At 44.6% G+C, this 16,835-nt stretch overlaps 1 protein-coding gene across 1 annotated transcript in view; it reads right to left on the bottom strand.

The window, feature by feature from the left end:
- The window catches only part of LOC126299170 (dystrophin, isoforms A/C/F/G/H), a 2,370,611-nt gene that overhangs the window by 272,139 nt on the left and 2,081,637 nt on the right, over positions 1-16,835 (bottom strand). Inside the window, exon 56 of the mRNA XM_049990931.1 lies at positions 5,897-6,069. Coding sequence (XP_049846888.1) covers positions 5,897-6,069 — 173 coding nt within the window. The remainder of the gene's footprint in view (positions 1-5,896; positions 6,070-16,835) is intronic.

Genomic DNA, 16,835 nt, shown 5'->3' with positions numbered 1-16,835 from the left:
ACGACGTTATTGATTATTTACGACGTTATTGATTATATGGCTCCCAGTTTCGGTGCTCCAGTATACCACCTTCAAGTCTTAATTGAGGCTGAGGGGGTTAACTCCAATCGTATACACGATTCCATCAGTGGTCAACATTTGTGAACTGGTTTTCACACAAAAACCTCCTACAACGATGTTGTGTCTCCAACCATTGGTAGTTGTGGTTCGAGACACAACATCGTTGTTACAGATATTCTGCGAAAATCAATTCATAGGTGTTGGCCACTGACAGAATTGTGTATATTATTGGAGTTATCCCCATCAGCGTTAGTTAAGGCATAAAGATGGTATACTGAAGCACAGAAACTGGTCTTCTTCTTGGTTGGCTCTACAGTCCTTGAAGAAACTTGACCTCCTGTATCACCTGCCTCCATTTTTCTCTGTCCATCGCCTTCCTTCTCCAATTTCTTATTCTCATCGCCTTTAGATCTTCTTCCATATCGTCCAGCCACCTTTCCCTGGGTCTACCTCTTCCCGTTCTCCCGTCAGGTTTTTCCATGAAAACGTTCTTGACACTCCGAGTTTCTGGAATTCTCTGTACGTGCCCCGCCAGTCTTATTCTTCCCTGCTTAATTTTAACAACAATGTCCACCTGCCCAAAAAGTGTTTGTAGTTCTACATTTGTCCTTACTCTCCAGCCATCTTCCTCTCTAACCGCTCCAAAAATCTTTCTCAGTATCTTTCTTTCCCATCTCAATAACGAGTTCTCCTCCTTTAATGTCAATACCCTTCTGATCCATTTATTACTTTAGGTCTTAATATGGTCGTTATATTTTAATTTTTGTATTCCTATTAACATTCCTGGAATTAAATACAATCTGCAAGGCAAAATAGCAACGATTTCCATTCGCTATCCTTTCTTGAATTTCTGCTGCTACTTTATTATACTCCGTTATTACAGAACCTAAATATTTAAATGTTTTCACTCTTTCATATTCTTTCCTATTCATTACTATTGAATTCTTTTGTCCGTTTATATTGGGCTCCTCCATCACCATATACTTTGTTTTGTTTATGTTTACTTCTAAACCTACTTCTCTTGCTGCTTCCTCTAACGTATCGTAGTTCCCCCTTTAGTTCCCTTACATTCCTTGCCATTAATGCTTCGTCATCCGCATATGCTACCACTTGAACTTGCCGATTAAGTATTGTTCCTCCTGGGTTTATCGGCATTTGCCGCATCACATTTTCTAAAACTAAATTAAATAGCATTGTAGAGATCACATCTCCCTGTCGAAGCCCCCTCTGTACTTGGAATTCACCAGACAAAAAATAGTTCAAATGTCTCTGAGCACTATGGGACTTAACATCTGAGGTCATTAGTCCCCTAGAACTTAGAACTACTTAAACCTAACTAACCTAAGGACATCACACACATCCATGCCCGAGGCAGGATTCGAATCTGCGACAGTAACGGTCGCGCGGTTCCAGACTGAAGCGCCTACAACCGCTCGGCCACACCGGCCAGCATTCACCAGACAGTTCTTGCTCTATTCTTACTTTACACACTGTTGCTTCCATTGTCATTCTTGTTAAATTGACCAGTTTTAGTGGGATTCTAAATTCTTTCATGATCTGTATAATTTACTTCCTGCTTCCTTAAAATCTATGTACAACTGATGTAGTTGCTTGTCATACTCATAAAACTTCTCGGGCACTTTCTTAATAAAAATATCGGATCCATCGTGGAACTGTTCCACCTAGATCCTGCCTGATAGTCCCCCAATATCCCTTCTATCATCCCTTCAACTCTGGAGGCTAATATTTTACTAAATATCTTATATGTAACGTCCAAGATAGTGATTCCACGATAATTGCTACATTCTGACTTGTCGCCCTTTTTTATGTAACGGGCAGATAATTCCCATGGCATTACCTCCCTTATCCATATTTCCTTTATTAATTCATGAACTGCCTCCACCATTTTCTTTCCTCCATATTTTAATAATTCGACCTCCATGCCGTATTCTCCTGCTGCTTTATTACTTTTTAGGCTCTTGATAGCGTTCTTCACTTCCTCTAGCTCTGGTACTGCTTCCTCTTCCCGGTCCTCTACATCTAACTCTGATTCCAATTCTGAGTACTGTTCCCTTTCATTCTCAGTCACGGTTCCTTCTTCTTTATCCCCTTCTTTCTCGTGAAGCAGTTCGGTAAAATACTTCTGCCACCTTTCTAGGACTTTGCTTTTATCTCCAATTAGATTTCCGTCCTTATCCTTATACAAAACTGCTCGAGGTTGGAAACCCTTCTTCAAATCTCTTGTTCTTTCATAGAACCCTCTGATCTCTTCATTGTCTCCCATTTCGTCCAGCTGCTCTATCCTTCTCCTTTCATGCTGCCTTTTCTTTACCCTAGAGAGCTTATCCGCTCTTTTCCTCTGCATTCTTCTGCCGCTAACCTCGTGTTCCTTTGCAACATTTTCCGTTTCGCTTCATTTCTTTGTTAAGCATTTCTCGTCGAACCACTTAACCACCTTTTTGCGTTGTTCTCTCTCCAGTATCTTATCTGCAGCTACACTGATGGCAGTTTTCAACGACTCCCATTTAGTTTCCACATTATCTTCATTCCTTGTGTTTCTCCCTGCTTCCAATATCTCTTCTAGTTTCTTCCTATATTCTCCCTGTGTTTCCTTCGTTTAGAGTCTTTGTATATTGCGTTTCAAATGGTTCAAATGACTCTGAGCACTATGGGACTTAACATCTGAGGTCATCAGTCCGCGAGAACTCAGAACTACTTAAATCTAACTAACCTAAGGACACCACACACGTCCATGCCCGAGGCAGGATTCGAACCTGCAACCGTAGCGGTCGCGCGGTTCCAAACTGAAGCGCCTAGAACCGCTCGGCCACTGCTGCCGGCGTTCGTCAGATCGAAATGCCGGTAACACAACTACAAAAGTCGTTTCAGGTTTTCCAGTGAAGCACGTGAAATTCAGTAACAACTGGATAGTGTGATTTTCGTTGAAAGAACGGCATAGGTATGGGGCATAAGAACCGTGATGGTCTCACATTGCACCACTGGCCTAGAAAGTCAGCTGGTTTCAAGGAATGTGATTTTTTTTTTGGGCGGGGGGCGGGGGAGGTATTGTGGGAGATTCTCTATGTGTAACCCTCTCAAAACCGTTAGGTGAACAGCGACGCCACGTAGGGAGAGTGTGAAAAAAATTAACACGGTATACATGCTGGCAAAAGTATGGGATATGTTTGACTATCGTCTGGATGTTTGTCGTGCGTCCAGTGTGGAGAGTATATCGAATACTTGTAGAAACTAAATGAAAACTTTGATCTTCAAGGTTGCATATGTTTGCAGTTAAAAATATATAGCGTATTAAAATAGGATATATCTTTATAATATACGAGGGGTCTTCAATAAGCAATTGAACACGTTTTCTTCTCGGCCAGTTTTGGTTGACAAAATGCGAAATCTGTCGTGGGACAACGCAGAATATTCCCGCTTCCGCCGCTGTAGTTTCTTGAAGTTCCGATAAGTGGCGGCGCTACACAGCCTTCAAAATGGTGTCTGTAACGTAGGTGCGCTCCAAGCAGAGAGCTGTGAAGGAAAACCAGAACATCAGAGACATTCGTAGGTGCTTGCAGAATGTCGACAGAGACCTGGCAGTGAATAAAAGCACGGTGAGTCGTTGGGCGGCGAGTCTGTCATCATCATAACAGGGTCGCTCAGACCTGTCTGATCTCCACGGTGCCGGCAGGCCGCTCTCAGCTGTGACTCCTGCAATGTTGGAACGTGCGCACACACTCATTAGAGGTGATCGACGGATCACAAACAAACATATCGCTGACGTCTTTATTGGTGGTGCTGACACACCCGTCATACCCTTGGGATATTCAAAGGTGTGTGCTCTCTGGTTTCCTCGCCGCCTAACAGAATACCATAAAGAGCAACCAAGGAGCGTCTTCTCGGGATTGCTTGCGCTTTACGAAGCTGATCGTGACAATTCTCTGTCGTACATCGTTACAGGCGATGAAACATGGGTTCACGACTCCGAAACAGGCGTGCACACAGGCCCTCGCAGTAAGGCAGCGCAAGGCCGTCACACTGAACGGAGATAATGTTGAAAAACAGAGTTTTGTAGCCACAAGAGTACTGAGTAATACGATATTTGGGAATCCTGAATAAATTCAACCTGCTTTCAGAAAAAAAATGTATTCCATTACTTGTTGAACACCCCTTGTAAAAACTTTGAAGTCCTATGCAGAAGTTAATATTTACGCTAAGTGTCTACCTTCATTCGTGTAGAAGATTTAGTCTTCTGGAACTGAATGAATTTTTTCTTAACAACCTGTATTTCCAAAATACATAGGTGTTTTTCCGTGCCCACGCCATAGTTGACCAGCATTTAATTGACATTTTCGTTAGAAAACACACAATAACACAGTTTGAGAGAGTCACCGAGGGGTGAAACACTAAAGACCTTTCAATACAAATTATTTGAGTGTTAATTGAGATTCGTACGTTCGAGAACAGGTGGAAGCCGACCTCGGGGAAGATCAGTTTGGATTCCGTAGAAATATCGGAACACGTGAGGCAATACTGACCCTACGACTTATCTTAGTAGCTAGATTTAGGAAAGGCAGACCTACGTTTCTAGCATTTGTAGACTTAGAGAAAGCTTTTGATAATGTTGACTGGAATACTCTCTTTCAAATTCTGAAGATAGCAGTAGTAAAATACAGGGAGCGAAAGGCTTTTTACAATTTGTACAGAAACCAGATGGCAGTTATAAGAGTCAAGGGACATGGAAGGGAAGCAGTGGTTGGGAAGGGAGTGAGACAGGGTTGCAGTCTCTCCCCGATGTTATTCAATCTGTATACTGAGCAAGCAGTAAAGGAAACAAAAGAAAAATTTGAAATAGGAATTAAAATCCACGGAGAAGAAATAAAAAAATTGAGGTTCCCGAAAACATTGTAGTTCTGTCAGAGACAGAAATAGACCTGGAAGAGCAGCTGTAAGGAATGGACAGTGTCTTGAAAGGAGGATATAAGATGAACATCCACAAAAGCAAAACGAGGTTATTGGAATGTAGTCGAATTAAGTCGGGTGATGCTGAGGGAATTAGATTAGGAAACGAGACACTTAAAGTAGTAAAGGAGTTTTGCTATTTGGGGAGCAAAATAACTGATGATGGTCGAAGTAGAGAGGATATAAAATGTAGACTGGCAATGGCAAGGAAAGCGTTTCTGAAGAGGAGAAATTTGTTAACATCGAGTATAGATTTAAGTGTCAGGAAGTAGTTTCTGAAAGTATTTGTATGGAGCGTAGCCATGTATGGAAGTGAAACATGGACGATAACTAGTTTGGACAAGAAGAGAATAGAAGGTTTTGAAATGTGGTGCTACAGAAGAATGCTGAAGATTAGTTGGGTAGATCATATAACTAATGAGGAGGTATTGAATAGGATTGGGGAGAAGAGAAGTTTGTGGCACAACTTGACCAGAAGAAGGGATCGGTTGGTAGGACTTGTTCTGAGGCATCAAGGGATTACCAATTTAGTATTGGAGGGAAGCGTTGAGGGTAAAAATCGTAGAGGGAGACCAAGAGATGAGTTCACTAAACAGATTCAGAAGGATGTAGGTTGCAGTAAGTACTGGGAGATGAAGAAGCTTGCACTGCAGTGGTACGCGTGCGCAGTCAACTGACTACTCAGACAGAAGAGAGGGGATGGAAGAGGGGGGCAGGACAGTTGAAAGGGCAAGGAGGGAAAGGGGGGGGGGGGGGACGGACTGGCGTAGGCGGACGACCTGCCGAAAAAGGTGCGGAGGCGGGGGGAGGGGGGGGGCACAGCTAGCGGAGACATATTGGGACAAGCTGCAGCGGGCTGGTGGCTGGTGCGTACCTGATGGCCATGCTCTTGGCCTTGAGGTGGTGCCAGCGCTGGTTCATCTCGTCGAGGCGGCGCTGCAGCATGACGGCGTCGTCCTGCGAGGCGAGGCTGCTGAGCAGCTTGCGGCCCGTCCCGTTGAGCGACGCGAACACATCGCGGTGGCTCTCGATCTCGCTCTGCAGGTCCTGCACAGTAAAACAGTCGTCCGTGTCACTTTCCGTGTGTTCTGTCCAAGAATGTCAGAATAAGGAGACGTGTATACCAAAAACAAGATTTCTTTTATTGGCCGTAAGTGTTTCAATTATTTTGACGACGCCGTGACCCGGATCACTTTGTATAGAAGCAGTTCACGATAACCGAATAAAAATAATTTTCAAATTTATCGCACAAAGTGGAGGCAGAGGAAAATATAACCTAGAACAAGAAAGTAAAAACTGCGTAGGGATTCAGACTCCAGAGCATCGTGTCGGGTGTGGCTGCATCGGAGGCTGGAAACTTGCCGAAGTGGCTCGTCGCGAGCGGCTAACAATGCTACAGATAACAATGTGCATCAAGAACGCTGTCGATCTCGAACTAAGGAATGGCCAGATAACATCTCTGTTATCCGTCATGTACGCCGTCGTAGACGTAGAAATGAAACCGATGGAATTCAACACCGACCCTGTTGCTTACATATTTCACAAAGGATGCTGTTGGTCTAACCTCCCATTACTTTAGCAAAGAAGGCGGTTCGTCATCTACTTCGTAACAACGAGTACGGATCAAATAAAGGGAATATATACCAGCTATAGCTACAGCACACGCCACGGTGAGAATTGAGTGCTCACTTTAAGCTATTATTTTAAATTGGAAGGAAGGAGAAAGGTACTGGTGGAAGTAAAGCTGCAGGGGAGGATCGTCAGTCGTGCTCGGATAGCTCAGTAGCACAATGCTACGAGTTTGAATTCCTGTTCGGCACACTGTTTTATTCTGTCAGTAAGATTCACGATTATTTTAATCGTACATCTGTACCTTCAGTGATAAAACCATAAAAGAACGTATTAACATCTTTTGCCCATTTATATATCAACTTAAATCAGTACAAAAGGCGCAAAAAAACATCTCAGTGACGTGTTTCTGTCAAAGCATACATTTCAAAATATCCCTACACATAAGAGATTTTTCACTCTATGAAAGATAACCAAAAGCATTTCAGTTACAAATAGTTGGGCCTATTGGTCTATTGGTAAAGCGAGTGATTTGAAACCGAGAGGCTGCGTATTCGAATCCTGGGCAGACGATGGGAATTTTCTGAACGATGTGAGGAGTCGCCAGGAACGACACGTTGTTCGGATTCCCTTTTAAACAGTAGCTCGCTTTCCCCGGATAGAAAAACTCGGCTGGGTTAGGGACACGGAAGTCGCCGAAGTGTCGTCCAATCGAAAGAGATGCACCAGGTCTTCGGCCACACGCAATTATTATAGTACAAATGTCTACTTAGTGTCCACATCCAGCAAATTATTCACAAATACACAATGAAGGGCCAAAGAAACTGGTATAGGCATGCGTATTCAAATACGGAAATATGTAAACAGGCAGAATACGGCGTTGCGGTCGGCAACGCCTATGTAAGACAACAAGTGTCTGGCGCAGTTGCTAGATCGGTTATTGCTGCTACACTGCAAGCTTATCAAGATTTAAGTGAGTTTGAACGTGGTGTTATAGTCGGCGCACGAGCGATGGGACAAGCATCTCCGAGGTAGCGATGAAGTGGGGATTTTCCCGTATGACCATTTCATGAGTGTACCGTGAATATCAGGATCTGGTAAAACATCAAGTCTCCGACAATGCCGCGGCCAGAAAAATATCCTGCAATACCGTGACCAACGACGACTGAAGAGAATCATTCAACGTGACCGAAGTGCAACCCTTCCGCAAACGACTGCAGATTTCGATGCTGGGCCATCAACAAGTGTCAGCGTGCGAAGCATTCAACGAAACAACATCGCTGTGGGTTTTCGGAGCCGAATGACCACTCGCGTACCCTTAGTGACTGCACGACGCAGAGCACTACGTCTCGCGTGGGCCCGTCGACACCGACATTGGACTCTTGATGACTGGACACATGTTGCCTGGTCAGATGAGTCTCGTTTCAAATTGTGTCGAGCGGATGGATGTGTACGGGTATTTAGATAATCTCATGGATCCATGGACCCTGGAAGTCACGGTGTGGGGCGTGTGCAGTAGGAGTGATATGGGACCCTTGATACATCTAGATACGACTCTTGACAGGTGACACGTACGTAAGCATCCTGTATGATCATCTGCATCCGTTCATGTCCATTGTGCATTCCGACGAACTTGGGCAATTCCAGCAGGGAAATGTGACACGCCACACGACCAGAATTACTACAGAGTGGCTCCAGAAACACTCTTCTGAGTTTGAGCACGTCCGCTGTCCAGCGAACTCCCCAGACATGAACATTATTGAGCATGTCTGGGATGCCTTTCAACGTGCTGTTCCCAAGAGATATCCACACCCTCGAACTCTTACGGATTTATGGACAGCCCTGCAGGATTCATGGTGGCGATTCCCTCCAGCACTACTTTAGACATTAGTCGATCCATGCCACGTCGTTTTGCGGCGTTTCTGCGTGCTCGCGGGGGCCCTCCACGATATTAGGCAGGTGTACCAGTTTCTTTGGCTCTTCAGTGTATTTTCAAAACAATCACATCTGCTTCAAAAATTATGTGTTCATTGTAGATAAAGGATTTCCGCAACTGCACTGACAGACGTGGTGTTCAAAATGGCTCTGAGCACTATGGGACTTAACTTCTGTGGTCATCAGTCCCCTAGAACTTAGAACTACTTAAACCTAACTAACCTAAGGGCATCACACACACCCATGCCCGAGGCAGGATTAGAATCTGCGAACGTAGCGGTCGCGTGGTTCCAGACTGCAGCGCCTAGAACCGCTCGGCCACTCCGGCGGGCTACACGTGGTGTATTCGAATTTAATAACGATGACTAACTGTTGTCATTCCAATCCAAACCGCAAATCTTCTTTACTCTGTTTGGCGTGTAACGTGGGACTTCCCGCAGTAGTCAGTTTATTCGTGTTGACATCAATAGTGTTATATCCCCCGGGGCAGTTAGTTGTACAGTACGTGCGACCGACCCGAACGCCGCTTCTGTCGGTTACACGCCATTCACAGTAGTGTAACTAACGGCCACATGCGATTACGGGCACTAGCCGTGCTCGACTGGTCCTTTCGGTGGGTCTCTAGCCTAAACGTCAAGCTATAATGCTTCTTATTAAGAGCAGTATATTGTTAGTGTTATCTTCCAAGCTAGAAAACTAAAAAGGAAATCAAAACAAAAAAATTTAAAATGTTGTCATAGTTAAATCGTACATAGAGTAGCGAGACTCAGTTATTCACCTTTACACAATACTCGAAAAAAGTAGTTGTTCGACATATGCATGTTTCAAGAAATTGTGACACTTCGAGGAAAATGTCATAGACTTTCTTACGTTCAAGTTAGAAGTAGGAATTATCATCTTGTTCGTAGCATGTTACGCATCGCTGGAAGCATTTACAAAAGCTCATTATGGGTGACAATAAAAGGACATGTATTTGAAGATAACGAAGCACTTACAATTCCCATTTTTTTGTGAAATACGGTAGATTCGTCTTGATTTGGCAAACGCAAGAATATGTCACTCTCTGTCAAACACACGTGACAGGGATACCTTCGCAAGAAATAGTTATTTGTGTAAGTTTTTATATCTTTACTTTAAAGCTTTGACCCACCCAGTCTTCTTTGTGAATGCGCCATTCGTACGTGCGACGATTTCAAGAACACCTATTGATGACGTCATGAGGGGTAGAAACTAGTCCGACTGGAGGCTGGTCAAACACTGCAGGTCGTAGCACGGGCCCTCCGTGTGCCACGAAGTGTGATCTCAAGATAATGGCAACGATTCCGGTAGACAGGAAACGTGTCCAGACGCTGCAGTACGGGACATCCGTAGTGTGCAGCACCATATGAAGACCGATATCTTATCATTAGTGTAGCACCATACGAAGACCGATATCTCATCATTAGTGCCCGCAGACGGCCACGGAGTACTGCACGTAGCCTTCCTCGGGACCTTACCGCAGCCACTGGAACAGTTGTATCCAGACACACAGTCTACAGATAACTGAACAGACCTGGTTTATTTGACCGGACACCTGCAACGTGTATTCCACTGACCCTGGTCACAGGAGAGCTCGTAAAGCCTGGTGTCAAGAAACAGTACATGGTCAGTGGAACAGTTGTCCCAGGTTATGTTCACGGACGAGTCCGGGTATAGTCTGAACAGTGTTTCTCGCCGGGTTTTCATCTGGCGTGAACCAGGAACCAGATATCAACCCCTTAATGTCCTTGAAAGGGACCTGTATGGAGGTCGTGGTTGATGGTGTAGGGTGGGATTATGATTGGTGCACGTACACCCCTGCATGTCTTTGACAGAGAAACTGTAACAGGTCAGGTGTATCGGGACGTCATTTTGCACTACAATGTCAGCCTTTTCAGGGGTGCAGTGGGTCCTACCTTCCTCCTGATGGATGATAACGCACGGCCCCAGCGAGCTGCCATCGTGGAGGAGTACGTTGAAACAGAAGATCAGGCGAATGGAATTGCGTGTCTCTTCTCCAGACCTAAACTCCATTGAGCACGTCTGGGATGCTCTCGAACAATGTATCGCTGCACGTCTTCAAACCCCTACGCCACTTCAGGAGCTCCGACAGGCACTGGTGCAAGAATGGGAGGCTATACCTGAGTAGCTTCTCGACCACCTGATCCATAGTATGCCAACCCGTTGTGTGGCCTGCGTACGTGTGCACGGTGATCATGTCCCGTATTGATGTCGGGGTACATGCGCAGGAAAAAGTGGCGTTTTGTAGCACATGTGTTTCGGGACGGTTTTCTTAACTTATCACTAATACCGTGGACTTACAGATCTGTGTCGTGTGTGTTTCCTATGTGCCTATGCCATTAGCGCCAGTTTTGTGTAGTGCCACGTTGTGTGGCACCACATTCTGCATTTATCCTTAATTTACGAGCATGAGTGTATATGAGGCTCCAGTCCTACCATTAGGGTGACCTAAGTTCTCACCCGAAACACACCTCCCTATCATCTTTGTCAGAGATAAATCGTAACAATCGATTGTCGCAGGTCAAGAGTAGAAATTTATCTATCGATTCTGCAGAGTGACTGTCATATGCCGCTGAGTTTCATGACTTCTTCTTCTCTGTTAAAATTATCTGTGGGCTCTTATATTTCGATGGCGCCTCTGTATAGTCGTGAATAATAGTTTGTCATGGTGAATAAAATTTTGGTTTCATAAAACTTTAGTTCATGATTTCTTGACTGAGGAGCTGCTGCAGATGAATTTCCATTTTTCCATAGTCGGGAAAGACTTCTATATTATTCAGTCTTGTATTCGCGTGTCTCTCGATAGTTCTAATGTATACCTTCCCACAAGTACATGGGGTTTTATATACTCCAGCCGCTGACAGAGGAATATGCTTTTCCTTTACAGGTCTTAGGAATTGACATATTTTCTTAGTTGGTGTGAAAACCGTCTGTTATCATGTTGGCGTAAATCTTGCCGAGCTGATAAGTTACTTTCTTGATCTCTGTGTTTTATCGTTGCCTTTTTTTCTACAGTTTTCCGGCTGAAGAACCTATTTACTTCTTTGTCTGAATAGTCATTCTTCTCGGACGCCTGCTTCAGATGTTTCGGGTATAAATCCTTTTGGCTCTGTGAACAAGAATTTTAATGGCACCCCTCTCTTGTTGCGGATGATGGTTGGAGTTCTTACCCAAATATCTATCCGTTGATCTGATTTCCCGGAAAACCTTGTATTTCAACCTTCCGTCAGACTTTCACACAACTAAAACATCCAAGAAGGATAATGCGATGTGTTTTGCAATCTCCACGGTAAACTAGATTTCTGGATTTACACGAAATAACAAAAGAATTCTTCTTAAGCTTTTTTACCATGTGTCAAAACCACGAATGTATCATCGACAAACCGGTACCGTCAAATACAAGGCTAAAAGCACATGAAAGTTTTTGCCGACTACGGAAAACAGAAAAACCAGCTGTAGCAAAGCATGCTCTTCAGTCAGGAAATCTTGAAGTGAAGTTTCCCGAAACCAGAATTTTATCTACTATGGCAAAATATTATCCACGAGTAGTAGAGAAGCCATCGACATATACAAGCCTAGTGATAATTTTAACAGAAAAGAAGAAGTTCAATGATACATCGACAACGGCTCTGCAGAATCGATAGTTTTATCACTAACAGGCGACAATCGATAATTACGTTTTATCTTCGACAAAAATTATTTCTGCTGATCACTTGTAAACTCGAACACACCCACTTTATCTACTATTTACAGGGTGACAATTGTTGAACTATATGAAATAAAATCGTCATAAATTCTGAACGGTTTGCTTTAGCACTATAAACTGCATGGTTGGCCATGGGACACGATGGGATTTAGTATGGTATGTGTGGTGTCACCGCCAGACACCACACTTGCTAGGTGGTAGCCTTTAAATCGGCCGCGGTCCGGTAGTATACATCGGACCCGCGTGTCGCCACTATCAGTGATTGCAGACCGAGCGCCGCCACACGGCAGGTCTAGAGAGACTTCCTAGCACTCGCCCCAGTTGCACAGCCGACTTTGCCAGCGATGGTTCACTGACTTCTACTCTCTCATTTGCCGATACGATAGTTAGCATAGCCTTCAGCTACGTTATTTGCTACGACCTAGCAAGGCGCCAGTATCCGAACTATTAATATTGTGAATCATGTACCATAAAGAGCGACGTTCTCCATTAATGGATTAAAGTTAAGTATTCCACCAGCTACGTCCGTTTTTTTCACTTCTAATTCCCTTGTCATGTTCCAGACCTCACGCCAGCCTGCGTGAGCTAAAACGCGTGCATATCGGCCTCCTTTAACGATACGGTTAGCTCTCCTGCCAACCACAACAGTATGTATGGTTTGGTTTAGCGACCAAGCCCACTTTACTTTGGATGGGTTCGTCAATAAGCAAAATTGGTTCATTTGGAGGACTGAGAACCCGCATTTCGCTGTCGGGAAATCTCGTTATCCTCAACGGGTGACTGTGTGGCGTGCAATGTCCAGTCACGGAATAATCGGTGCGATATTCCTTGCAGGCAAGCTGACTACACAACGGCAGGTGAAGATTTTGAAAGATGATTTCATCCCCATTATCGAATGTGACCCTGATTTCGACAAGATGTGGTTCATGCAAGACGGAGCTCGACCCCGTCGAAGGAGTGTTTGATCTCCTTGAGGAGCACTCTGGGGACCGCATTCTGGCTCTGAGGGACGCAGAGGCCACGGGCATGGACCTCGATTGGTCGCCATCTTCTCTGGATCTGTACACTTGCGACTCCTTTTTGTGGGGCTGTATTAAAGACAAGGTGTACAGCAATAACGCTATAACCATTGTTGCGCTTAACACAGCCATTCAGGAGGTCATCGACAGCATCGATGTTCGAAAACTTCAGCGGATCATGCAGAACATCGTTGTTCGTCTACGCCACATCATCGCCAATGATGGCAGGCATACCGAACATGTCATAATCTAAATTCGAATATCTTTAGTGACGTTTACAAGTAGAATAAAGTGTGTGCACGCCATAGTTTGTAAATGGTTCAAATGGCCCTGAGCACTATGGGACTTAACATCTGTGGTCATCAGTCCCCTAGAACTTAGAACTACTTAAGCCTAACCAACCTAAGGACATCAACACATCCATGCCCCATACAGGATTCGAACCTGCGACCATAGCGGTCACGCGGTTCCAGATTGAAGCGCCCAAACCGCACGGCCACACCGGCCGGCAGTTTGTAAATAATTTACGTTTCTTTCATATACCGGATGATCAAAAAGTCAGTATCAATTTGAAAACTTAATAAACCACGAAATAATGTAGATAGAGGGGTAAAAATTGACACACATGTTTGGAATGGCATGGGGTTTTATTAGAACAAAAAACGTTCACAAAATGTCCGACAGATGGCGCTGGACATCAAAACGTCAGTACTGCTATCGTGACGGGTGAGAGGTACTCCGTTATGTTACAGAATCGCATCATCCCCAGCCTGGCTGATAAACACCTGCTGGAACGTACGATGTTTATGCAAGACGGCGCTCCACCCCATATTGCTAGACGCGTGAAAGATCTCTTGCGCGTGTCGTTTGGTGATGATCGTTTGCTCAGCCGCCACTTTCGTTATGCTTGGCCTCCCAGGTCCCCAGACGTCAGTCCGTGCGATTATTGGCTTTTGGGTTACCTGAAGTCGCAAGTGAATCGGAATCGACCGACATCTCTAGGGATGCTGAAAGACAACATCCGACGCCAATGCCTCACCATAACTCCGGGCATGCTTTACAGTGCTGTTCATAACATTATTCCTCTACTACAGCTATGGTTGAGGAATGATGGTGGACATATTGAGCATTTCCTGTAAAGAACGTCATCTTTAGTTTGTCTTCCTTTGTTATGCTAATTACTGCTATTCTGATCAGATGAATCGCCATCTGTCGGACATTTTTGAACTTTTCTATTTGTTTGGTTCTAATAAAACCCCATGTCATTCCAAGCATGTGTGTCAATTTGTACCTCTCTATCTACTTTATTCTGTGATTCATTCAGTTTTCAAATTTATACTGACTTTTCGATCACCCGGTAGTTCAATATTTGCCATTCTGAATATCGCCCTCCGACGTCCAAACGTTCAGTCGGCAAGACTCAGCGTCGCCTCGAGTAGCTCCGGAGACGTCCAGCGCATCTCTGGACGAAACGTCAGGAGCCGAAAAGTTTCATCGACCATTGTCACACTGCCCGGAAGACTCAGCAACAACTACACCTTGGGAAGACGAATGGAATATTCCAGAATTTGAAACATGAACAGCTGCTAGCATGAGTTTGTTAGAAGTAGATACCTTAAGGGTTGCGAAGCAAAAATTGTTTGATACGGGCAAGTCTTCAGGTCCAGATTGTATACCAATTATGTTCCTTTCAGATTACGCTGATACAATAGCTCCCTACTTAGCAATCATATACAACCGCTCGCTCACCGATAGATCTGTACCTACAGATTGGAAAGTTGCGCAGGTCGCACCAGTGTTTAAGAAGGGTAGTAGGAGTAATCCATCTAACTACAGACCTATATCATTGACGTCGGTTTGCAGTAGGGTTTTGGAGCATATACTGTATTCAAACATTATGAATCACCTCGAAGGGAACGATCTATTGATACGCAATCAGCATGGTTTCAGAAAACATCGTTCTTGTGCAACGCACCTAGCTCTTTATTCGCACGAAGTAATGGCCGCTATCGACAGGGGATCTCAAGTTGATTCCGTATTTCTAGATTTCCGGAAAGCTTTTGACACCGTTCCTCACAAGCGACTTCTAATCGAGCTGCGGGCCTATGGGGTATCGTCTCAGTTGTGCGACTGGATTCGTATTTCCTGTCAGGAAGGTCGCAGTTCGTAGTAATAGACGGCAAATCATCGAGTAAAACTGAAATGATATCAGGTGTTCCCCAGAGAAGCGTGCTGGGACCTCTGCTGTTCCTGATCTATATAAATGACCTGGTGATAATCTGAGCAGTTCTCTTAGGTTGTTCGCAGATGATGCTGTAATTTACCGTCTAGCAAGGTCATGAGAAGACCAGTATCAGTTGCAAAGCGATTTAGAAAAGATTGCTGTATGGTGTGTCAGGTGGCAGTTGACGCTAAATAACGAAAAGTGTGAGGTGATCCACAGGAGTTCCAAAAGAAATCCGTTGGAATTCGATTACTCGATAAATGGTACAATTCTCAAGGCTGTCAATTCAACTAAGTACCTGGGTGTTAAAATTACGAACAACTTCAGTTGGAAAGACCACATAGAAAATATTGTGGGGAAGGCGAGCCAAAGGTTGTGTTTCATTGGCAGGACACTTAGAAGATGCAACAAGTCCACTAAAGAGACAGCTTACACTACACTCGCCGTACCCCGCTCTGACCTTATAAAGAGATTCTTTATTCTCCATCTTTTGTTTTGTGATACACGCATCTCGGTATTAGTTCATTTCGTTTCTTTATAGGCACATAACTTTCCTCAAGGTCGCAGAACCATAGATTAGCTAGTACATACCAGCTGTAGAAGTATGAAATTGGAATTTCCGCCGGCCGGAGTGGCCGTGCGGTTCTAGGAGCTACAGTCTGGAGCCGAGCGACCGCTACGATCGCAGGTTCGAATCCTGCCTCTGGTATGGATGTGTGTGATGTCCTTAGGTTAGTTAGGTTTAGTTAGTTCTACGCGACTGATGACCTCGTAAGTTAAGTCGCATAGTGCTCAGAGCCATCAGTGTAAGGCCCGTGACGCCGCGTCTACAGCGCCATCTGCTTCCTGTAACGGTTCAAAAATGGTTCAAAAGGCTCTGAGCACTATGGGACTTAACAGCTATGGTCATGAGTCCCCTTGAACTTAGAACTACTTAAACCTAGCTAACTTAAGGACATCACACAACACCAAGTCATCACGAGGCAGAGAAAATCCCTGGCCCCGCCGGGAATCGAACCCGGGAACCGGGGCGTGGGAAGCGAGAACGCTACCGGACGACCACGAGTTGCGGACTCTTCCTGTAACGGCTGATGACGAATGTCAACACGCGATAACCTAGGTTCCACATATCGGTATCTGTTTCAAACCCGTAAACATGTCAAGTTTTGTACCTAAGAACTACGATTTACGGACAGCACTGGTGTTCTGTTATCATTTGAAGTAAAGTGCTGCAGAATCGCATCGAATGCTTGTCGAAGCTTTCGGCGAACATGCTCTTGGGAAAACACATTGTTTAAAGTGGTTCCAAAAGTTCAAATGT

This window comes from Schistocerca gregaria, chromosome X (genome assembly GCF_023897955.1).
Source record: "Schistocerca gregaria isolate iqSchGreg1 chromosome X, iqSchGreg1.2, whole genome shotgun sequence".
NCBI classification, from domain to species: domain Eukaryota; kingdom Metazoa; phylum Arthropoda; class Insecta; order Orthoptera; family Acrididae; genus Schistocerca; species Schistocerca gregaria.
This window is presented reverse-complemented; position numbering and strand designations above follow the sequence as displayed.